At 42.2% G+C, this 25203-nt stretch overlaps 1 protein-coding gene across 7 annotated transcripts in view; it reads right to left on the minus strand.

The window, feature by feature from the left end:
* Window positions 1-247: 247 nt before the first annotated feature.
* Window positions 248-25203, minus strand: part of herc1 (HECT and RLD domain containing E3 ubiquitin protein ligase family member 1) — a 266115-nt gene continuing 241159 nt past the window's right edge. For all 7 annotated transcript variants that reach the window (XM_067973317.1, XM_067973320.1, XM_067973321.1 and 4 more), the window contains exons 66-78: window positions 24063-24218; window positions 20912-21034; window positions 20570-20672; window positions 17279-17448; window positions 15365-15503; window positions 13905-14074; window positions 13626-13795; window positions 13278-13443; window positions 12803-12879; window positions 9262-9514; window positions 6419-6571; window positions 3222-3527; window positions 248-906 (exon numbers count right to left, since the gene is read on the minus strand). In XM_067973317.1, coding sequence (XP_067829418.1) covers window positions 721-906; window positions 3222-3527; window positions 6419-6571; window positions 9262-9514; window positions 12803-12879; window positions 13278-13443; window positions 13626-13795; window positions 13905-14074; window positions 15365-15503; window positions 17279-17448; window positions 20570-20672; window positions 20912-21034; window positions 24063-24218 — 2172 coding nt within the window. In that variant the 3' untranslated portion in view covers window positions 248-720. The remainder of the gene's footprint in view (window positions 907-3221; window positions 3528-6418; window positions 6572-9261; window positions 9515-12802; window positions 12880-13277; window positions 13444-13625; window positions 13796-13904; window positions 14075-15364; window positions 15504-17278; window positions 17449-20569; window positions 20673-20911; window positions 21035-24062; window positions 24219-25203) is intronic.

The raw sequence follows: 25203 nt of genomic DNA on the forward strand, positions 1-25203 counted from the left end.
AATACAGCAGTAACTTAAACTCAGCAACACTTGTTGAATTTGCTGCATACATCTCATCTTGCCTATTCTAAACCTGGTTATAGCTCTTTAAAAAAGATAATAATTCTGGATGCAAAAAAAAAAAAATATATATATATATATATATATATATAATAAAATGCAGGAGCCTGCAGATCTGCTACAGACCAAGGCTGAGTTTTTACATCACTCATCAGAACAGCATTAAGTAGTGCACAGACACAATGGCTTTAAATTAACATTTTATTCTTTTCATGTATTTCTGATAGGAAACGCGGCACAGGCAATTCAAATTAAAACAAAAATAAATATAAGAATATTTATGTAAAATTGCTCTCCCTCATGAACAATTATACACAATGTACATTTTTTTTAAACTTTAATTTCATAGCCCCCTAACTCTGGGAGGGGTCATCTATATCATTCTCAAAAATGCACCAAAATATCTCCATGCAAACTTATCAAAAAATGAAAAAAAACAAATACCAGGAGGAGAAATGTGTTTTTTCTTAAACCTGCCTATAGCTGAAATTAAAATCAAACATTTATCACATTCATTTTTCTTCAAGTACATATACAATTAAAATATTCGGGGCTTCTCACTATATAGCTGCAGTGGTCACTTACACTTACAATGCCTGAAGGCTCGCTCCCCAGCGCCCCCTGCGGCATCTCCTGGTGCAGCAGCTTTTGTTCAGAGAATTAATAGTCTGTATCAGAGCCTTCTGCATTGTCCACATTGCGGGACAGCATGTAATTGTCCATGTCTATGGACCTGCAGTTGTTGATAGCATAGCGCAGTCGCTCCGCCATGACTGCCTGGCTGGAGTACGGTGGCAGCCGCAGCTGGAAGAAGCAGGTTTGTGAGGTAGGCAAGCTGTCATAAGGCTGTGAGGGAACATAGGACAGTAAATGGTGGTCAGACAAAGGGTCGAAAACTATACATGATCAATTTAAGCCACTCGAGCAGATTAGAATGCACACATGTACATTTAATTAACTCTCTAGTCAAACAGTCTTGATCACTATCAAAGATTAGTTTCCAAGTACATGGAATCACTTTTCAAGCTGTCCAGACCTGTTTTTTAAGTGCGTAAGACATTCCATCAACTATACAGGTAGCAGACGAAGACGGTGGGGTGCTCATAGTACCCAGCTAGATACTAAGGAGCACTCTTTTGTGTCTTGGTCTCTATTGTAAACAATTTTACAACACCAAGTTATAGTCCAGCAATTTTGCAACTCCTTCCTCAGGTGAACGTTCCAACAACGTTCACCTGAGGAAGGAGGAAGCCTCCGAAAGCTTGTGAATTTAAAATAAAATTGCTGGACTATAACTTGGTGTTGTAAAATTGTTTACAATTGTCAACCCCAGTCCATCACCGGCATCTCCACATCTTGGTCTCTATCAGCAGCACAGTAAGTTCACTGTTAATGCTCATCACACACACACACACACACACACACACACACACACACACTCTTGTGATCGTGATGGCCAGTATAACATTTAACAAACCTTATGGCAGGTGAGCACCCAAAATAATGTCAGTGCCACCACTTTTAATAAGACTTTATTGCAAGTGTAAGGAATATTGCCAAGCTCTATGGGCCAGCAGAGAGTATCACAACACGACCAAGCAACATGTAATTAGAAAGCTTGAAGGACGTTTAATGTCTCTAACTGGGTATTGCCACAGCTGTCAGAGCTTTCTACTTTGACTCAAAAGCTGCTGTTAAGCACTTGTAACAGACATCATTAAAGAAACAGCACATCATCACAGTTGATTTAGCATTGTGCTAATTATGCAGAAAATGCCAGCTACCATTTGCAGAGCATGATGTAAATTAACAAAGGCCGAACTTTATTTGTGAAAGAAATGCTTTTTTTGCTTTTCTTGTGGTGGGGGGGGGGGGGGGGCGGGGTATCAGATTGAATAAAAAATACATTTAGACCAGCAAAAAAAACGATTTTATATCATAACTAAAAAAAATTCCTGTTTGGTATTTAAGCTGAAATCTTCTTGCTTTTCTTCATAAACCCAGCCTATGTGATCAGATTCCTCCTATGGAGGATATTTATGGTTTTTATATTATTTTGTTCTGAGTGTATTGCTACTGGATGATGTTGCACCCACCAGGGAAGATTTCTTTGCTGATACAACAGCTTAATTAGTATTACTACTACAAAGTGGGGATAGTAATTTTATTTTAACATTTGGTGCACCGTAACGAGGCGCGAACTAGTGAGCAAGCACACCTGTTTCTGCCTGAAATAAACAGTGTACATAAGATGCTATAACCAGCAACTTTGAAATTAACGTTAATGCAAATAGATAATGGCTATTGCCTTTTGGCCGATGTAAGCGACTGCCCGTTTTAAATGTGGACATTTTAAGTGGCGGGGACTGTAATACACATTCACACCCCCATGAAGACATTTCCTTGAGTTTCCTTCTAAACAAAAACCCAGATGTATAAAAAGGTAAGGTGTATTCGTACACTACAGTAAATCTTTTAACAACTCTATAACATTCTTCATCGTTGCAATATAATATTTCACAAAATATGCAGAATTAGTGTTCTTAAAAACGGAGGTATATATGTAGTCTCATTAAACATCAATTTGTTGTCAATTCTGAGCTAGTTACATCTAGAGTAACAACACCCCATCTTACCTAGTACAGCAGGCACAGTGACACCTCGATTAGCCACTATGATGGAGACACCTCCCGCAGGCAGATAACCGAGTCCCTAAATTACTCTACGTTGCTGACTCTCCCTCTCCTGATGGCGCTATGACAGCTGACCAGCTTGCTCACTGCTTCCCTCTGCACCCACCAACGACTCTAGTCACTCAGATCAGTCACAAACCAAAGGGTGATGGCCTAAAATGCTTCCCTGATACTAACCACCGCCCTCCAGTTACAGAGGTGAGTGCTATAGGCAGTGTGTGTTCATCTCTAGTGCATACTATCAAGTGAACAGGAGAGCAGGATTAGTCTCGGTGGCCCATGTAGAGAAAACACTTGGCATGAACTAGATGGGCCGAATGTCCCGTTTCTGTGCTGTGACATTCTGTGGTCCTGTTAGCAGCTTCACAGCGCTGATCTTCAGTAGACCTGACAATTTTCAAACCAATAAAGAGCCTGCCTGTTTACATGCTCTCCTGTGCCAGTGTGGAGAAAATACATAGTTCTTACCCTATCAACCTTCATAATCTGAAACCGTTGGGAGATGTCTGCAGTGTTCGCTGGCAGACGAGACCGTCCAGACACAAAGCGCATGAAAAGAACTCTCTCTTCATTGGAGAATTCCTCCAGTGTCTGCCAGAACCACTGCGCTAACTGATGCTGCTCATCAAGCTCTCGATACCGCACAACTTTCTTCAGGACTTCTACAGAGATTTCTGGCAGCCCACAAACCATCTGTTCCAACTGCTTAGCGGTAAGGAGAGACAGCAGGGGAACCGGAATGATCCAAGACATCCCTTCTCGAACGGCAGCCACCTGAATCAACAACCAAGAAAAGCAAATGCTTTATCAAAGAGGGAATCGACCACTTGCAAAGCTTTCAAAAAAATACATTTGTAGCTTTTTGTTTGACTGCTGGAGAGGAGTGATGACAGTTTTGGAGAACGGGCCATTTCCCTGCTTTTGCAACCAGTGCAAGCATCAAAAATTCCCTGAATTAGTTTAATGGATGGATGCAGCACACCAGACAAGTAGTTTGTAGAGGGTGGAGGCAAGGAGAGCATTGGAGAAGTCGAATCTTGAGGTGATGATGGGCCAGGGTCTCACCAGAAGTAAGGGAAGAGGTAGGGCGAAGGCAGGTAGTATTTCAGAGATCGAAGGAAGCAGTAGCAAAATTAGCCCAAGCTACTTCACAAATGGGGGCCGGGGAGGTGGAGGTGGGGGGAAACTTTCACTGAGCAGGGATTAGGAAAAGAGTTAAGGGAGATCACCCAAAGCAAGGTCGAAGGGGAAGCTTTTGAAGGTAGGGAGAGATGAAGCCACGTTGAGGGATTTAGGAAGAGTGTTCCAGACAGTACTGCCCTGATGGCTGAAGGGTCTCACACCAATGATGGAGTGAGGGACGGCAAAGCACATGGTAGTCTAGACTTGAGAGGGGAGGCAGGCAGAGATTACAGTGGTAGGGTGAAGTGAGGCCAAGCATGGATTTGTAGATGAGGATAAGGATTTAAGTCAATGCATTGGGGGATGGGGAGCGAGTGGAGATCAGCAAGGACAGAGTGATGGATGAGTGGGACTTTGTAAAGGATAGGATGAGGGTGGAGAAGTCTTGGATAAGTTGGAGTATGAATAGAGTGAATCTTGGGAGTCGGGCAGTGGAAGCATTGGAGAAATTGAGCCTGGAGGTGTCAAAGGCAGATAAGGCGGTGGGGGTGGAGGCATGGGATACCGCAGAGAAGTAAATGGAGTGGGCTTGGTGATGGACTGAATGTGGGATTTGAAGCTCATCTCAGGTCAAACAGGAGACTGAAGTGGAATGCTGTTGACGGTGGAATCTGTGGAGGGGGTAGAGTTTCTGACAAGCACCGAGGATGAGCTTGATCGTGCAAATATTCAATTGGGACTTCAGGCTCGACCATGATTCAAAGTCGGGGAGGTGGTCAGGCAGCTGACAGCAATATTCAAGGAGTCAATGGCGGTGATGTAGAGGTAAAACTAGTACGCTGTTGGCATACAGAACGAGTTGACCCCATGCTTATATATGATGCATCCAAAGATAGCATGTATATATGGAGTGTGATGGGCCAGGATGGAACCTTGGCACATACTGGCAGTGACTGAGCACGGTAAGATATGTGCAGATTGCAATGGAACAGGTAGGAATGGAATCGCAGATGAATATTGGGAGAGGCAGACGGTGTGATTGAAAGCCACAGAGACTATGCCATGCTGTCACAATCATACAGGATGTTGTTGGAAACTTTGACCAGGGTGGTCCCAGTGCTGTAGCTGAGACAGAAGCCCGACTTGAGGGATTTGAGCAGGGGGTGGGTGAGAGAGGTGAAAGCGATGTTATCTTCAGGTTTTTTTAAAGTCAATATTTACAAAAGGTGCTGATTCTCTGGATCCATTTACAAACACACAAGAGAAAACATGGTTTTTCGCTAGTTGTTAAAAATCAGCTATAATGAAATGAAACATCACATGGTGGCTGAAATTCCGGGACTCCTTTCCACACTTGTCCATCACTGTAGCCCCATCCCAATGATGTGGTCATTGAAATATTCAGGGTGGGTTGCCCGCACTACTATAGTGCAAAGACACCCATCCGAATAGTGGTGCCATGCTGCTCTGATGGTGGAACAGAGGACCAGGAAGGGCTGAAGAGGAAAAGGAAAGTTTTAAATTCCTCTTTAGGGAACAAATAGCCATTGTTAGAAAGATTATCTTTCTCTCATGCTGTCGTTTTACTAGGACCTCAAATGGAACTTACTCCAGCTCTCCACTGGCCCTAGGGTTACTAAGGGCGCAATTCCTGGGGTTGCCCAGGAACTACCCCAGACACACCCCCAAGATAAAGGTGGTGGGGCTGAACACTCACCCACAACCCTTCCGCATCAGAATTTAAAAGGGGCGGAAAACTGGCAGAATGGGGTTCCGCCACTGAATTCTGGTTCCCTGGCAGGCGATCTGCCTGGCCTGTGGCCTCCCCGGCCACTGTAATTCCAGCTCATTTACCTATAGTACTTCACATCATTCTAATTTTCTCAAACACCCTCTGATTTTCCAAATACAACCAAGAAATGAAAATTATTTTTAAAAAAGTGATAACATTTTAACATATTCTCTGTTTTCACTTCCCCAGAAAAGAAAATGGTAGCCCCCTCTCTGTGAGGTGTGTGTCAGAGGTCACCATCAATGGTGAAGCTCACTCCTCAGTTGGTATCCCTTAATTATATAGAAGTTGTCTGGCAAAGTCTCACCGCTTGTGGAAGCTGGAAGGTAAACAGCTGTTAAGCCTGGGATCTGAACTCTGGTCAGCAGTCTAAGCTCCATCACAGCCTCCAATATTTTTGTAAAACACGAGAAAGCCTAAGATGTCAGTAATGTCAGACGGAACTAAATACTGGTCTCAGGGGTTAGATATACTGCAACAAACTTGCATTTGTACAGTGCCTTTAATAAGGTAGAAAAACATCCCAAGGCACTTCACAAAGGAATTAAAATGGACACAGAACATAAACTGGGATAATTAGGAGAGGTGAATCGGATGCAAGAATAATTCAATTGATAACATGTATTGTTTGCTAACTCTATATTCTAATTCAGTACTAATTATTCTGTCTAATCAATGCCCTGCGTAAGCAATAAAATAGGACATTGTGACCTAAATTTTTCTATTGGGCTAATTTTGATGATCCACTTACTTGGCGATCGATTTCATGAAGCCGATACTCAATTGCCCTGTCCACATACTCCTTCCTATTGGAAAAGGTGAGTGGGATGCTGTTACCACCTGGGATTATGGGAACCATTTTGCCATCAGCACTTTGCCCCACAAAAGAATCAAGAGGTATCATCTGAAACACAAAGGAAGTAGCATTCCTTTACTCAACAGCAAGATTGAAAATATGGTCTGCCACAGTGGGTAAGCCTGCGATTTGAACTCTGGTTTTCTACTCATCAATCCAGTGCTCCAGCACAGCTTCCAGCATTTTTGTAAAACACAAGAAAACCCAAGAGACCATTGCGAGGAGATTTGATAGAGGTATTCAAAAATCATGAAGGGTCTAGACAGAGTAGATAGAGAGAAACCGTTCCCATTGGCAGAAGGGTCAAGAACCAGAGGACATGGATTTAAGGCAATTGGCAAAAGAACCAAAGGTGACAGGAGGAAAAACTCTTTTATACAGCGAGTGGTTAGAGTCTGGAATGCACTGCCCAAGGGGCTGGTGGAAGCAGATTCAATCATGGCCTTCAAAGGGGAACTGGATAAGTACTTAAAAGGAAACAACTTACAGGGCTACGGGGATAGGGAAGTGGAGTGGGACTAGCTGGACTACTGTTGCATTGAGCCGGCACAGACTTGATGGGCTGAACGGCCTCCTTTCAAGTTCTAACCTTTCTATGATTCTAAGATTGGTCTACGATAACATCACCTGGAACTAAATACTGGTCGCAGGTGTTAGAAATACTTCAACAAACCTGCATTCATACAAGTGCCTTAAATAATGGAGAAAAACATCCCAACTCCTTCAGGGAGAAAAGTCCATTGAACTATGGAGAATACGGTCAGGTTTCTCAGGACATCATTTTACAGAATATCATTTCTTAAAATGCTTACGAGTTACTTCTCATAATTTAACCTTTTTACATAATGGGATAAATTTGCTGATCTCTCGCTCCAGGCTGGGAGAAGTGGTTAATGTGATCTCCTGGACTGATTTTGATCACCTGAAGGGGTCGGAGAGGAATTTTAGAGTTTTTTCAACCCCCCCCCTCCTTATCGGCTCTGGGTTTTCTATGTTTTTTTCCTCTCCCAGATTATATTGCTGCAGGAGGGGGTGGCGTAGGACGTGTCTAGTCATGGTGCTCCAGGCATCATGAGTGTGGGACAGGCTTGATGGACCAGCTGGTCTTTTCCTGCCTATCATTTTCGTATGTAGCGTATGGGTCGGAGAATCAGTACGGCAGTCCTATCTCCGACTTGTGCTTCCTTTGATCCCTGCTGGGATCTGTGAATTTACCCTGATGTCTCATCACTAACCGGAGGGGCACAAAAAGCTGCCTCACTACTTTTCTCAGCAATAATGAGCATTTGTTGCTTTAAGAACCCAGTAGGAAGAAATGTATTAGAAATTCTCTGCAAGCTTCCTCATACAGGGAGGGAAATTTCTGGTAGTGTTACATGAATCGCAATTCCAAATGATGAAGCAACTAATACAGTACTTTTCTGCCTCAAAGGCAACCTAAGTTTTTAAAGCATTACAATACTACCTATTAAATCTTTGTAAGCGTGAAAAAGAATGGTTTCAACATGATGAGTATCCCAGGGCCAACTGGTTTTATTTTCAGCTCATGCACGGTGATGCTGGAATATTACAGTAATAAAGCTACTCAGGAATAGTGTACTAACCCTAAAACGAGCACCAAAACCAGAATTAAGTACCGATGGTAACATCACCTTCCCTTTCCTCCTATTTGCACGCTGTCCTATTTAATTTGACATTTTTCTACCTACTCCATTCATTTTAAATATTGCAAGTTTTAAATGTTTCACTTTACCCTTTCCTTTCTGCCCCTCTGGTGGCCGGCATCACTTCAAGTGGAAAATCCTGGAAGTGCTGGAAATCGTCAGGGAGCTGGCGTAATGGCTGAATGCCTGCACTCGTCTACCCCAGTGGCAGGAAAGTCTCAGACTGACAGTCAGTTGTGCATAAAACCCAGAATCCCACTTGCCTTTTTGAGGCCTTTTCTACCTTTAAAAGGTCTATGGGCTGGACTTTCTTCAGTGGCTGTTTGCTGTCGGGAGTGCAACAAGGTGAAATTCCACCTCTTGACCCAGCACTGACCATGAAGACTTTCCTGGGATCAGCTTAATTAACATTTTTTTGGGGAATCTATCCACCTGCACTGGGAATCCTGACAGAGGGGCAAGTGGAAAAGTCAGTGCTTGCTGTCTCCTGGGTTGTAACAAGAAGGTTGGCCCTTTGTGTGGGAGAGGGGTTAAAAAGATAGTATTTAAAATTAAAAGAGCCATTCCACTGCCTGTAGCAATACTGGACACTTGGACAAAGGCCAGCTGCCCGCTGATGGTGAAGAATATGATGACTGATCCGTTATTATCACCTCTGGTGCCCGGCATCACTTCAAACGGAAAATCGGTGGGGAGCTGGAGTAATGGCTGAATGCCTGCATTCATCTACCCCAGTGGCAGGAAAGTCTCAGAATATCCAGGCCCATGTGTCTGTACCCTTAGATTTCCCGTTTCTCTACCCTGTTAACAATCTTACCATTTTGGGTATAATATCTGAATGTCTCCCTTCACCCCCAAAATGCACATTTCACAGTTCTCTGCATTGAACTGCTGTTGCTACCCACCTGCCCACTCTGATAACCTATCTACATCTTCCTGTAATCTCCTGCTGACACTCTAAACTTGCATAGGGCACCAGTGTTTGACATTATACAAATGATTTAAAGATTTCGACCATATGTGCCGTTCAATCATGTCCAATTTAAGGTTGTGGTAACTTTATAACATACTAACCTCATGGAAATTCTCCTCAGTAATCCCACCATCTTCAATGTGAAGAATGCTGTTCAGTGTTTGTACATAGAGCAAGTCCACCTCTTCAAGATCTTCCAATGAGAGTGGAATACAGCAAAGCTGCTTCCATACCATTGGCGCTAAGTGGAGATCCAATGGCTTCTTTGTACGAATGGCAACACCCATAAGAATCCCCAAAAATTTGAACTGCATTAGGTGCTCTTCTGAACAAGTCGAAGGGTTAAGGAGGAACCTGTAGAAAGAGAAAACCAAGTACGTTCCTTTTTAAAATGTGTGCACAATGCTTGAACAATAATTTGTTATTGTACCCCATTAATTAACTGAAAAAGAGGGTGAACTTTCTGCTAAAGCGGGGGTCTATGGAACAGCGAATTAAGCGCTCACTGATATTGCACTGGGCCGACCTTGCAGGATTCCCAATATAGGTCCCGATAACTTATTCATCCTGATCATATCACAGAAAGGTGACAGCACGGAAGGAGGCCATTCAGCCCACTGAGTCCGTGCCAGCTCTATGCAACAGCAATCCAGCTAGTCCCACTCCCCCGGCCCTATCCCCGTAGCCCCGCAAATTTTTCCATTTCAAGTACTTATCCAGTTCCCTTTTGAAGACCATGATTGAATCTGCCTCCACTACCCCCTCGGGCAGTGCATTCCAGATCCTAGCCACTCACTGCCTAAAAACGTTTTTCCTTATGTCACCTTTGGTTCTTTTGCCAATCACCTTAAATCTATCTCCTCTGGTTCTTGACCATTCCGCCAATGGGAACAGTTTCTCTCTATCGACTCTGTCTGACCCTTCATGATTTTGAATACCTCCATCAAATCTCCTCACAACCTTCTCTGTTCCGAGGAGAACAACCCCAGCTTCTCCAGTCTATCCACGTAACTAAAGTCCCTCATCCCTTGAATCAGTCTAGTAAATCCCTTCTGCACCCTCTCTAAGGCCTTCACATCTTTCCTGAAGTGCGGGGCCCAGAACTGGACACAATACCCCAGTTATGGCCGAACTAGTGCTTTATAAAGGTTCATCAAGACGTCCATACTTTTGTACTCTATGCCTCTATTTATAAAGCCCAGGATCCCGCATGCTTTTTTAAAACTGCTTTCTCAACCTGCCCTGCCACCTTCAACGATTTGTGTACATATACCCCCAGATCTCTCGGTTCCTGTACCCCTTTTGGAGTTGTGCCCTCTAGTTTACATTGCCATATACAGGCAGGAAAATAACTGAGCAGCCCCCGAATGACTGCAGCCAAGTTTTAAAGAGATATGGCTACATCGGGGGGGATGTTGTTTCAGCCTTTTCGAAGGATGTATGAGGGAAAAGAAGTGGCTGCAAAAAATCCAAGACTAAATAAATGTGGAAGCAGGAAATCGAATCTGTGGCCAAGTGAAGTGGCACAGTAACCGAGCTTGTCTAATGGCTGGTGAAGTGCAGGTGCTGCTGCATGAGGAAGAATGCCCTGTGTAACACTCCAGGGCCTCCCCATAGGACAGCATGCATGACAGGAGTTGCTTCTGGGGTCGGTGCTATGTACAGTACCTGCACAAGCTGGGAACAGATGTGGAAGAATATGGCACATCTTAAGGAAGCTGATAATGTAAGACTATCCTACAGTACCAGTAAGCAGGTAGATAGCTCAAGTGTACATACCATAACCTGCTCTACATTTACTCATGGCCCATGCCAAACCCTCACACAATCTTACAGCTTACGTCAGGGACGACAGATACATTCGGTGGTATTATGGTGGATGTAGGCAGTCCGGCTCTGGCACTTGTTGACCTTCCTGGAACGTCCCATTTCATTTTGTACCACTTCAGCCATGAAATATTGTATTTGTGGCACTTCAAAACTAACCCCCATTAATTTTAACCCGATTTACCCATGATCACAGGACTCGTCACTTAGATGCTTCTGACTTGACACTGCACTAGGTTTACACTCCACGTGGTGTCAAACAGAAGCAGTGACACACCCCCTCCTCCAAAGAGTTTTAGTCCACTTTTCTCAGGTGTCAGCTCAAGCTCTGACTCCAGAATTACACTCCAACTTTAGGTGTGAAGTAGATTCCTCAGACCTTCTTAGCATGTCTTAAGTACTTTAGTACTGAAAGCTCTGATGACCTAATGAAAAGAGCACAAAAATTCGTCAGGAAACTACACACCCTCTTCCTTCCTCTAGTTGACATAGAAGAATGGCCAATGGGGCATTCACCCAATCATTGAAGGAGAAGCAACCAAAGTATACTGCTGTAGACATCTTTTGATCTAAGGTTTAGATGAACTTTCCTCACCTTGTGAAGCACAGAAAGAGGGATGCCTCCTTCCCACAGATAGCGCTCTATCCCTGATCTAAGGATGGATCCGGATTATGTAGGCGTTTCCCATTGTTAAGAGTGAAGTTTCAGTCTTCCTTTGGTAGCATGTAAGTGATCACCATTTAGTTTGATTGGCACATCAAATACATTGGCTATTTATCTCAGTTCCAGAAATCAGGGAGCAGCTGATCAACAAGTATTCGAGCTGAATTGGGCAATCAGAGGCTGCTCGTCGGGTTCCAGCCGGTGAATATTGAGCGACCCAGAGGCTGCCCAGCCAGCACTCGGGTAAGTCATTGGTGAGGGGGTTCAAAAAGGTACTGGGAGTGAGTGCTGGATAGGAGGCTGTGGTGTCAGCAGTCCAGACTTCCTTTGTGGGGCCCAGTGAAGTACTCCTGCTCCTCCTGGCCCCACAAAGATAAATTTTGTACTTACCTTTTGGGGCCTCCACTTCTGCTAAGTGGAGTATTGACAGTGAACTCAGTAGGCCATTAAAATGGCTTTGCAATCCTATCCAAGTTGCACATATGGTGACCGCACGAGTCAGCCGGACACCTCAACCGCCTAGGGAAACTGTGGCCTAAAATAGGTTGTGGGGGCAGCAACAGCGGTAAGTGCTCTGCTTTCATTTTAACTCCCGTCTGTCTGGTTTTCGCTGGGCTGACGGATGGCCTAGTTGATGACTATGGCTAGGAATTATCAGACGCCTTCAACCCAGGAGTTTGGGGTTGAAATCAGTGGGAAGTTTGTTGTCCCTGCCTTAATGTCGACCTGCCTGATGTCTACAATCTTGGAATTGTTTTACAAATTTGCATTATGCGAGTTTTGTAATCATGTACAAGACAAAGGTCAAGAGTCAGAGCAAATGCCATGTAAAGCAAAGCTCAGGGATAAATTAGAGAGATAGAATATCCTCCCTACACACTTAGTTGCTACTAGAACTTACTAAGAGTTGTGTCTACAGGCCACAAATAGACACTTGCATAAACAGCAAGCATGAGACTGCTGCTAACAGAAAGTGGCGTGCAGTGGTACACAGGAAAGGAAGGCCACATGATGCTTTTAAAAAGGGATATAAAAGTCTTGGAACATCAAGCCAACTACTGATATGAAGAATATAAAACATTAGTTGCTAGGAAAACAGATCAGTAAATAACTAACATAAATTTGCATTGAAATGGAGTAACAGTTCTTACCTGTCTCTGTTATAGCCTACTTCAGCAGTGACATTTGGAGTAGGAATGAGAAGGTCTACTATCCCCATCTCAAGCTCCTGTTTAAATTGTATTTTATAAAATCAAAAGTTCATACATTATTAATCTGAACAATGAATAAGAAAATCAAATGCTGCAACTAAAAATAAAAATAAAACTCAATTACAGTTTCTAATTCACTGAAGTAAAATATTTAATCTTGAGGCAACATTAAAATATTCTAAAATTGGTTGATTATTTATTTAACATTATTTGTGGTCCAAATGCCTTTTGTAATTTCAAGTATTGCATCAGAAACTCATCACTGCTTCCTTTTAATATTCTTTAGAAAAAAAGATTCAGCCACCTGTTGAATCTGGCATAGTTGCTCTGTTTCAGGATATTATAAATGGAAGTTATTAAGCCTCATTTTTCATTGTTTTGTCTACATTCTTCTAAGCAAAGAAGGTTTTATTACCTGACATATCTCCGTGATGGTGTCATCAAATACTCCACCAGCATCATCGGCACCCTCTCCCACCAGTTTCACCTTCCAGGCACGTGAAGGTAGCCGCAGGTCAGATGCATTAAGTTTAACCACTTGTCTAGCAATCTGTACAAAGATAGGCTTACACTTGCGGCCTCTAGTGGGAGACACAGAACGGCCATGAAATATTGCTGTCTACTATAGGAATGGTTTTCATCATTTTCAACAAAAAGAAACTGGTACAGAGAAACTGGAGCTTTTTACTGTAGAAATAAATATTTTTTCATATTTACCAAAGTGAAACAATGCACAGTAAAGACAATTAACACCGACACACACCTGGTGGATATCCTTCTCACAGTGATCTGGGGGCCATAATTTTTGCCTTGGACCATTGTCTTTCCTATGGAACGGACCATAGGAAGAGTGTAAACTCTTGGTGCTAGCAAAGGCCTTAGCTGTCCCTGGACTATTCCCCATGTTCCAGCATTATAGTGAGATGTACTGTTCTGTAATTACAATTGTGAATATTCATTGATTGTTTTTAAAAATCTGTATTTACTGAAGGTCCATCATAAGTGTTAGTTTTCCTATTTAGTTATTGCAGGCACTGCTTACCTGATTGTTAGGACTAAGGTTAAGTAACCTCCATGAAGAGTACATGAGGTCTGAAAAGTGGTACAGCAATCGTAGCCTGGCCCTGATCATCTCAATATTTGTTTCCTTCAGTGAGCTGTACTGGGGAGGAATAGAGTCCGGCAAACCTAGCTGCAGAGGCACAGATACACCTACCAAGAGGAGCAGATTTTCACATTAGACAAACAAAACTAACTTCAGCGGACACTGATCCCATTTCTCGGGCACGTTTAGGAGAAGCTTAATTTTTCACTACACAATCCAGGCTCTGAAAACTGTTCACATCCACCCAATTTTTTTTGGATAAGATATTTTGATGTGCCGGATTAGAATGCTCGATCCCAAGGGGAGGAAGATATTTCTGCTCCACAGACAGACACTTTCTAGAAGCTAATTATACAGTAGCGTAAATAAAAAGAAACACAAACAAGAAAGTCATCCGGTCCATTAACATCTGTAAAAGTTACGTTGAGGGTGAAACACTTCACCAGAACCCAGTAACAGTGATTTTAAAAAATTTGTTCATGGGATGTGGGTGATGCTGGCAAGGCTGCATTTATTGCCCATCCCTAGTTGCTCTGAGAAGATGGGGCTTTCTCCTTGAACCGCTGCAGTCCTTGTAGTGTTGGTGCTCCCGTGATGATGTGGACCCAGCAACATTGGAGGTTTTTGGTGTGTATGGTGGTGGATAGCAGCGAGCACCCGGTAGGGTTTTATGACAATTTGGCAGGTTTCATGGTCATTATTTCTGTTGCCACAAGTTACCAGATTTATTGGATTCAATTTCGTAACAGTGAGATTTGAACTCACCACCTCTGGGTTGCTAGTCCAGTATCGTGACCACTGCACTACCACACCCATTGATGGAGTCAGAGAAATTTACTACCGACATCAATTCATCCAGGGAAAGCTAAGGGAAGGACATATATGGAAATATTGACATACAGTAACATGTCAATCCAAACCGCTGCCTAGTTAATGTGTAGGCTTTTCCTAGATCAAGAATACCTAAAAGATGCATCACTTTGACAGACACCGAGATTATATCTGATTAGCATACAGGATACATAATTTATCTACCTGAGCCCACATAAATGTTTTTAACTACCATTATTACATTCAACCTGATGACAGCGGTTCATTTAAACGATCCTTGGTTTAACAAGGAACATTTCTTCAACTAGATCCTAGAACACTATTATACAGGTCAGTTTACTAGAGCTTTTAAAGTATAAAAGTTAAAAATCGGTTAAGTCCAATCTTATATAAAAAGTTATACTTCTAAAAAAAGTGAATATATAAAAGTTATTAATAATTGAGGATAGTCAAGTAACTCTGTTTATTAGTCATTGAATAGATAAAAGTAACTATTTATTAGTCATTGAAACCCTTCACTAGTTACAGCTTACAGTAAAATGAAAGGTAAGCGGTAACTAGCTCACCTGGTGCTCTTGGTGGTACTGGAGGGGCTGTCCATGCTACACTGTGGCAGCGTCCTGCTGAAATCTGCCGAATGCTCTTTCCCTGGAGTGCTGTGACTAGAGTTGGCTCCCTTACATGATTGGTATGGCCCAGTCCCAGCTAAATAGGAGGAAAGAGGGAACAGAAATGGAAAATCGGAGACAATGCACTGCAACAAAACCCTATTGTAAACACTTCTATTTTTCTGCTGAATGCACTTCCCCAAACTCAAATACACCTGTGCTAAAGAGCAATTTTAGAGAAGAAGCCAAGTATTTCTAGATAGAGGTAATCAAGAAGAAAACTAAAACTATATCAAGAAGAGAGAAACAATTCCCGATACGAAAACCGTTGTGGCTTTTCGGTGGTCCAGTAGTTGCGTGGTGATACACATTAACTCTTTCAAACCAATTCAAAGTCTGCAGGGCAACAAAATCCACATAACCTTTTCCTACATACAGTGACTTTTAATAGCTATTCATTGAGTAAAGTGCTACAAGCAGTTTTGTCATGAAGTGTGTGCTATGTAAATGCAAGTATTATTAATACTAAGCTAACTTCCATCCAGAGATAAAATGAGTTTCATTGATTCAAGGCTAAATATCGAGGGCAGTCTGAATCAACGAATGGGGATCTGACCCCCAAAAGCAAAAACAAAGCAGCTATATATTTGCAATAATCGACCCACTTTCACAGAATGGACAAGAACAAAAAGAAAACACACACGTGAAAGTAAAGAAAACTAACATTATAAATGTCGGAAAACTAAAAATGGTTCACACAATCATAACGAATACGCATATCTCCACTGACTGATTTATCTTGTGGCAGCACTGCAAGAGCTGTGGGGATCTTAAAGCCCACATCAGAAAACCTCAAAAATGAATTCACAGTAACAAGGGGTGAGCATGAGAGCACAAAATGAAATAAAACCACTTGGTCTGTCAAAAGGATCACGGGGCTGAAAATCCACGGACCTGACATCCTGGTGTAAGTACCGGATGTGCCCGCTGGTGGCTTCTGGTGCGGACTCTGTCGGAGGATGCAAGGTCAGGAGGAGGTCACCATATTATAGTATCAATGGTCATAGCCCACACCACTATCAGTTGCAGGGAGACTAGGAATCTCAGCTGAGGTGTCTGGTCAGGGGAAGGGGGGGGGGGGGGGGGGGGGGTGGGGGACTAGGGGTTGCCAGCGGTGCCCTGAAAAAATGTTATAAGTAATCCTATCAGCCTCCTTTAAAGTTGGCCAAAAATCTTTGCAAGTGCAAGCCTGATCTACCAGCCAACACACCTGTCCTCACAGGGTATACCACCATGTCAGAGATTCCCAGGTTGGAGACAATGAAACTCCCGGACTGGGAGTCCCCTCTTCCAGCCACTTCCCCCTGACACCAGTGTCCCTGTTTGGGGCGGGCGTAGGCCAACACCTGCAGATTTTTGGCCTCCATGTATCATCGTGTTCTCCTATTTAATCTGCTATGGGAAAGTTCCACTCACGTGCTGCCTAATTCCTAAAAGCAGTCACGCAAAACTCCAGAATACTTATTCTTATCTCCAGGATGGACACCCAACTAAAGTAGTACAGAAACCATTATAACCCACGGAGAATTTGATCATCTCAGTCTACAGTTTGTTATAACCTTCAATATCATTCCCAATTAGGTTTTTATTCCAGCTTGTTTATTTTGAAGGGGTTTATATTGACCGAGCATCAACTGCTTTTAGTGGGAATGTCTTTCACAGCTCCACCATTCTATAGGAAATCTCCAGTCTTGCTCGAGGCAAGTTGATTTTGAACCTGTGCCCTCTAGTTCTGTGCTCATAGTCCAAGTCAAATAACCTGCTTACATATGCATTATGGATGAGTTAAAGAGTCGATTCAAGTTTTCTTACCTGCCCTTCTGAATTGCTGCCCCAGCCATAAACGTCTCCAGGAGATGAAAGGCCCAGTGTGTGCTCAGCACCCACAACTATATCCTCAATAAAGACTCCATTCAGAGCAGGTACTAGCTGAGGTCTGTTATGATTGCGGGCACGGCCCTCAGGTAAGCCAATCAGGCGGTCTGGTTGTACAGAAAAGGACTCATTAGATTTTTATAATGCATATTATATTATTTCCATCTCCACTCAAAAATGAACAAATTTATCCAAATTTGGTGGAGGATGACCATTCATTCATTCATAAGGCACTGCTCCTTTACAAGTTTAGTGCCTTACAAAGCCATCTGAATGTGTGGTCTCCTCCCACCCCTAATGTGTATACAGACAAAGTGTTACAATCTGGGCAGATAGTTTTCTTGAGGCCAACACAAAAGCCGGCTCTCAGGTGCAAACCAGCACTTCCCATGAACTGAAGCGTGACCTTGTGTGATAATCGGTGACAGTGTGCCATGGGTGGATAGACCTGCTTATTGTCTCTGGATTGCATGTAGGATTTCCACTACGCATCCACGTCACTTTGGATGATGATTAATATCAGTTACGCCAGACATTTATGTAACAGACTAAACTATCATAGGAACAGGAGTAGGCCATTCAGCCCAATGAGCCTGTTCCGCCATTCAATTAGATCATGGCTGGTCTGTACTTCAACTCCATTTATCCACCATTGCTTCATACTCCTTCATACCCTTAAACCTAATTTTTCCTTTAGGCATTGAATGTCTTGTAGAGCAGACACTCCTTGAACTCTATACTGGGTAATTAAGAGCTGGGGATCTCTCCAGAAATCAGCTCAAAAAATTAAAGTATACCTGTTCAACATGGGGCTCGAACTCCAACCCGTAGTCAGATAAGAGTCTCATGCTCTACCGACTGAGCTAGCCAGGCTTATCAAACAGATACAGCCAGTTACAGAAGCAAGCAGCAACAGTTGAAGTCAGTCCAAATAACTCAGCAGCTTTCAACAAGTTCATGAAATGGTTAGATAGACAAAGAAATCAGTTAGTTTACACCTTTTGATTCATTTTCTTTGCAGGGCTTTTTTTTTTAAAAAAAAGGGCAAACGCTTTTCAGAATGGATTAGCCACCCAATTACTACTGGTTGGTGTTGGGAGCCACTATCATATATAAAAATGATCTAAAGGATGGAATATTGTTGGGATGGGATAATATGGCGGGATTAAGCTGGATAGCTCTTTTCCGGCCAGCACGGATACGATGGGCCGAATGGCCTCCTTCTGTGCCGTAACTTTCTATGGTTCTATTGTCTAAGCTTGTGGATGTCACCAAACTGGGTGCAGAGGCCAGATGCTAACCCATGTACAATAATCCAAAGAGATCCGAGGTTAGGTCAATGGGTAGAGAGGTGGCAAAGGAGTTCAAAAATTGTCACAAACAATGGAGAGCATTTACTCAAACAAATTCCATAATGCAATACAAGAGGCTGCCAATGGCAACCTGTGCAGTTTAACAAATGCTGTCTATATTGGAGCTATCTTGATTAGTTTATGTCGTATTATGGTGTTCATTAATAGTTCAGTGATGCATGTGAAACCACTTCTAATACCTGGATGAACTGCGAGTCTTCTCTCACTTGCTTTGTAGTTAATGAAATCAGAGAAAAAAAGGAATTCAAAATCACTATTCGCATAGTTTTGAGCCATTGATAATGGGAGTCTTGGTTAGATAATTTTGCATATCTTATCTAGTCAGGCTGTGCCCAGGGTAACCGATTTTAAACTGGCTGCAATGCTATAAAATCCCATGTAGAGATATTGAAGTATAGAGATTTTAATGATTTGAAAACTGATCAATATTTCATCCCCACACCAATCTCTGGGAAAGTTCCTCACAAAAATATGAAGCTCCAAGGGAGTGGGAGAGAAAGGAAACGCAAAAATTTTGCTAGCCTTTAAAAATGCTGCAAATATTTTAAAATGGATTATTTCAGCTTCGCTAAATTATATTTGGGCAAAAAAAGTTGCTGATAAAACATAGCGGCTAGCATAATAAATGTAGAGGCAGGAAAGAGCGTGGGCAAGTGATGGAATGGCACAGCACCTAAATATCTTGGTTCATGACTGGCAAAGTGAAGAATGAGGTGGAAGTTAGGGAGAGTTGGTCTGTTTGCCATTTCAGAGCATAGTCGCCAGAGGGCAGCAATGCAGCATGTGTGGCAAAAGATGGCAGTGAAAAAGTAGAGGGGGAAGTGACCTTGACGATCATTGAAAGCGCCATCCATATGGTACAGATTTGCTGCAGGTGTTCTGGCAGCAGATGTGCAACTGGGCTTGGTGTTGACCTGGAATCTATTGACCTGGAGTCTGTGGAGTCATTTCTTCACAGTCATTGCCAGTTACATGCATCAGAGCCTGCAAATCTGTGACATGGTGGGTGCAGGCAATCCGCCTCTGGTGACTGCTGATCTCCCTTGCAATCCTTCTTTCAACTTACATCATTTCAACCATTAAATCCTGCAATTAAGGCACTTCAAAAATTAACCCCCATCACTAACCCGAACCTGATACATCTCCTGTCCAACCCCATCTCTGAGATTTCCCTTTCATGCTGCTGAAATCTCACCCTTCTCTGCCATGCCTCCAAAATTCCTGTCTTTTCCTCTCCACCTCTAATTCCCAAGTACTTCAACCCTGTCCCATAGTTTGTTCTTTGAGGAATTCCTGGTTTCCTCACTGACTTATGGGGACTTGTAACAATGATTTCCTACAGCAAAATACAGTCTACTCCCAATAATCTGAAGCCATTCTTAGTGCTCAAAAAAAAAATCAAATTATCCAGTAATTCCAATTCAGTCGAGTTAATAAAACAGCAAAGTTCAAATTTAGGGCTTGAAACATTGAATTAAGAGGAATGGATTGTACTTATAAGAGTGCTGTAAGGGTGTGATTTCCTGATCGAGGCACAGCCAAGCAAACAATCGCATAGGATAAAGATACTGCCCCTTACAGTGCTTGATGGAGTATCATGCTGCAGAAATGGAGTGGCCCCACGACCCCAGAACAGCCCCATCGTCAGTCAGGATCTACCCCTTCTCATTCATTACAGAATAAATCTACTACTCCCAAGTCACATGAAACTTTTCTTTTAAAAAAAAATTTCATTTATAAAATAGAAATCAATTAGAGAAAAGTCATTCAGTTTCTATACTATTTGTCATGAATCACAGTACTTTCTTGGTGCCATTCAAAAAATAAATTAAAAATGCCTTGAGAATCATCCTACCTTGGCCAAAGGTGTACACATGGCCGTCCTTTGTTAAGGCAACAGAAAACTGGGTGCCACAAGCAACCTTTTTAATTCCTATTCCACACAAAACATCCACTTTCTGCAGAAAGAGAAGTTAAAAGTTTTTAGACAAAAGCAAAAAAGAGAGAACCATATAAAGGCAGCAAGATAGTAGAATTATGTACTTCATTGCTTAGGTAAGTCATTTTCTTATGCTGTTTTCACAAACTTGACTACAAGAGTTAACTTTAACCCTCAAATATTTTGATTTATTTGATGCAGTCATAAAGCAAGAGTGGGAGAGACAGGAAGACATGACCAAGGTTCAGTAATGCATACCTGAGGAGAGGACTTGGCCGTTGAGTTGCCCAGACCAAGCTTTCCGTAATCTCCATCGCCAAAAGCCCAAACCATCATCCCATCAGCAGAGACAGCTAAAGTGTGATTTAAACCACATGCAACCTAGAAAGAAAAACCTGGCAATTTAACCCTAGTGGAAATACACCAAATGCAAATAATGGTAATACACAGAAGAACAAACAGTGCTAACATCACTTTTAGTTTGTTGGTATTTTTTTCCCCTTTCACCAAATTTCTCCTCTCCTCTACTGAATGTGTTGACTCTTTACTGGGGTTTGATTGCATGGTTGTTGGCCACCCCACTGAACCTCACCCAAGTGGTCATCATTCAAGGCCTGCTCCAGGTGGACATTAACGATCTTATGGCACTGACTGCATAGCACCATTTGACAAAGAGCTGGGAGTTCTCCAGGCATCCTCCCTCAATGAATGCCATCAAATGATAGGAGAATGACTTGTTAAACTCATTTCTGTTTGTGGGATCCAGTTGTACGTAAAATTGTTCTGCTTGCCTATATAGTGGTCACTGTACTTTGAGAGATGTGATAAAGCACTACATAATCATAGTATCATAATATGTTGCAGTACAGAAGACAACCATTTGGCCCATCATGCCTGTGCCGGCTCTTTGAAAGTGCGATCCAATAAATACAAACTTTCCTTTCTTTCTAAAAAGACCTAAATGTAAATTTTTTACATTTACAAACTTCTGGTTAGACCATATTATAGCATTTTAAACCTAGTGCAGTAATTTAACAGATTAATTTGAACATCGGGAGACGTACTTTGCTCACTATGAGGCAGTATCTGTTCCAGAACCTGGCGCCAGTGTGTATGGAAGATGATGAAATGGAATCAGTCCTGCACATTCAGGGCTCAGCAGTTTCTGGAAAACCAGTCTGCACCAAGGTCAAAAGCAAGGAAGATCCCTGACTCAAAACATCAGCTACCTATGATTCAGAGGAGAAAATCCTCCACTCCCTTCGCCCCACCAATGATGACCATGCTTTTAGACATCTAGGCCCTATACTCTGGAATTCCCTCTCTACACCACTGTCTCTCCATTTCCCTCTCCTCTACTCCTTTAAGACCCTCCTTAAAAGCCCACCTCTTTGACCAAACTTTTGGTCTCCCCTCCTAATAGTGGCTCAGTGTCCATTTTTGTCTAACTACACTTCTGTGAAGCAACTTGGGATGTTTTTCTATGTTAAAGAAGTTATATTAATGCAAGTTATTGTTGAATTTAACTTTTCATTAAAAGTCCCCCTTTAACACTAGTGTCTAATTTACTAACCTACATATTTAATTGGTGGGTTTATATTTTTTAAAACCAGTAATACTGTGGAACATTCACACATCCTTTACTCACTGGTACTTTTCTGGCTTCTTCTAACATCTCGATTTACCAGAGCTTTGCTAGAGCCACCCTCACATATCCACTCACCACATTCTTTCTCAGTCCTGCCGATATATGCTAGTTTCACTATTTCTTCCCTTCTTTCAGCCTTGCTTGCCACCATTTCTCACCATCACTGTTACTATGCTCCATCACTTTTGTTCCTTCTTTGTCCAGCTGGTTCATCACTCCACGATTCTAGTTGTATAGTCCGAGTGCTCACTAGTGCCAATCATCAACCACTACACCACCTACTTCAGGCTTCCCTCCCACATTAAAAATGTCCAAAATATATTTGAAAAGTTAAGTATTTTTTCATCCATACGGATTGACAGTTACTTGTGGCATGAATGAAATGCTCTGTGACCTGGATTATGAGGTCAACCATTGAATGTCATTAAAAATCTTACTTCTACTTGGACTTTGTGTCATCATTTCAATCAGAAATTCCTATGCCTGCATTTATAATGGAAACTGGTCAGGCCCATAATTATATCCTCCCCCCCAGTGGAAGTGCTGTAGCCACCACTGGTAGGAGAGAGTAATTGCAGTGTGACAAGTCTGCAAAGGCAGTTTCCATTATAAATATGGACGTAGGACGTTATAATGCAAAGTAAGGTTAGAATGTCAGATTTTAAAATTGGGGCTGAATTACATATGTGCACCCTGATTCAATAATTTTCATCCTCATTATAGAAAGTACATTAAAGCTTTAGAAAGCATACAGCATAGACTGACTAGGATTATGTCAGGGACTGGAAACTGTAGTTATGAGGGAAGAATGGTGATGCTGGAACTATTTCCACTGGTAAGGAGTCGCACAACACCAGGTTATAGTCCAACAGCTTTATTTGAAATCACAAGCTTTCGGAGCTTTGCTCCTTCGTCAGGGGAACTGGAGCAGAGAAGGCTAAAAGGAGATTTAATAGAGGTGTTAAATTATGAAGAGTTTTGATAGTCTTTCACTATTAACTCTATTTCCTCGGGTTGAGGAGTCAGTGACTAGAGATCATCTAAGAGAGTGAATAGAGGGGTGAGGAGAAAATTCTTTACGCAGCAGGTTGTTGGGAGCATGGGATGCTTTGCCACAGGGAGTGGTTGAGGCACAGACCATAACATCTTTTAATGAATAATTGGATTCCTACTTGAAGCAGAGAGAGATACAGAGCTAGGAGGAGAAGAGAATGAGACAGTGGAATTAATTGAATTGCTCTAACAAAGAGCCAGCACAGACATGATGGTTCGAATGGGCTCTTTCTGTGTTGTAAACTTCTAAAACCAGTTCGTATGGAGACTACACTGGCACTGACTACCCATGTGCAGTGCCATGGGTGACTGACTAAGTATTTCGGAGAAAGAAACTGCAAATACTGAAAATCAGAAATAAAAACAGAAGTTTCTGGAAATACAGGAGGTCGGTCAGGACCTGTGAAGTGAAATGGCAGGTTTTGACATTTCACAATACTGACTGACCCTCTATGTACCTCCAGTATATTCTATTTCTGGCCCAATTATTTATTCTGCTTTGAATGAATCTTCTACAGTGGGATGGTCCTAAAAACCTCAATGTTAATACAGTCTTGCTGATGGACTGTAGTATCAACACATTAGAATTGCTTGCAGTGCCTATTAAAGACCATTACTAATACACTAGTATCATTCTTTTATCATCCCCAGATTCAATAATAATTTTGAAGCTCTGATCCCTTGTTATTTTAAAAAGCAATACCGTACCTGTCCAACCTGATAGCCTTCTAACGCTGCTACTCTCTCCGGCAGCTTTTTGTTGGATGTGTTACCTAGTCCCAAACGACCATAGTCACCGTTTCCAAATGTAAACAGCTTCCCATCTGCGGTAACTACTGCTGAATGCTTAAAGCCACACGACATCTGTTTGAAACAAACAAATACAAGTTATGTTGATACAGCACAATACTCTAATGAACGATACAGTAGAAAATAAAATACCTTTTTGGTTGTACAGGGTATGGCAACCAGCAATTCAAAGGGAAAAAGAATTGTCCCATTAAGTAGTGAATGTGCCAAATCAATAAGAGGTTCATTTTTCAGCTTTAGGTTTTGCATGTTTGATCCTTTAAGTGTCATTATCTTCAATATAACATGGACAGATAAGCCCCAAACTGATTAAACTATACAGTCTCTTTTTCTCTATGCCAGAATAAATATCCCCAAAGAGTGCTACTTTAAAAGGAACCTTGCTTAGGCACTCTGGTTTTATGAAATCGGAAAGGAAAAGGGGTGAAGGGGGGAGGGAAACAAATGGTCTGCTGGTTCTGCTTGAATTCAGTGACCGCTTCCTTCACCTCGACCCTAAAATGTCTCTAATCAAATGGCAGGGGAGGGGGAGGAGTGCCAATAAGCTCCACTATGAACTAGACATGGTAACACTTCAAAATAGTAAAAGTGGAAGATACAAGGCCCATATCATAGGTGTTGCACAACAGCCACTCTGTAGGAATGGTAAAAGAAACAGCCTCTTCAGAACCTTCAAAACATTCCACAGCTGGCCTCCAGGGTGTTAAAGTTCATTAAAAAGATAGGGAGGTAGCAGCATGCTCTCCAGGTTAGGATTCGGGTAAAGGTCTCACATAGTGCCATTTACCTTTTCAATATATAAAAGATTCCCTACTTTGGGGAACTGGGTTTATATGCCATGTCACATCCCAATGGGCTTGGCAGGAGGTAATCGAACTGATGCAACAGTTTGGTAGCTTTGTAACTATAAAAAGCTGGCCTTCCATTATAGTTAAAAGTCCTTTCTGGGGGATTCTATTCTTGGGGCCAAACCTATACTTTTTCAGAGTGACATCACTGCATTATCTTCACAAAACCGCCAAGTCAGGATTGTGTGAGA

Source organism: Heptranchias perlo, chromosome 38 (genome assembly GCF_035084215.1).
Source record: "Heptranchias perlo isolate sHepPer1 chromosome 38, sHepPer1.hap1, whole genome shotgun sequence".
Taxonomy (NCBI): Eukaryota; Metazoa; Chordata; class Chondrichthyes; order Hexanchiformes; family Hexanchidae; genus Heptranchias; species Heptranchias perlo.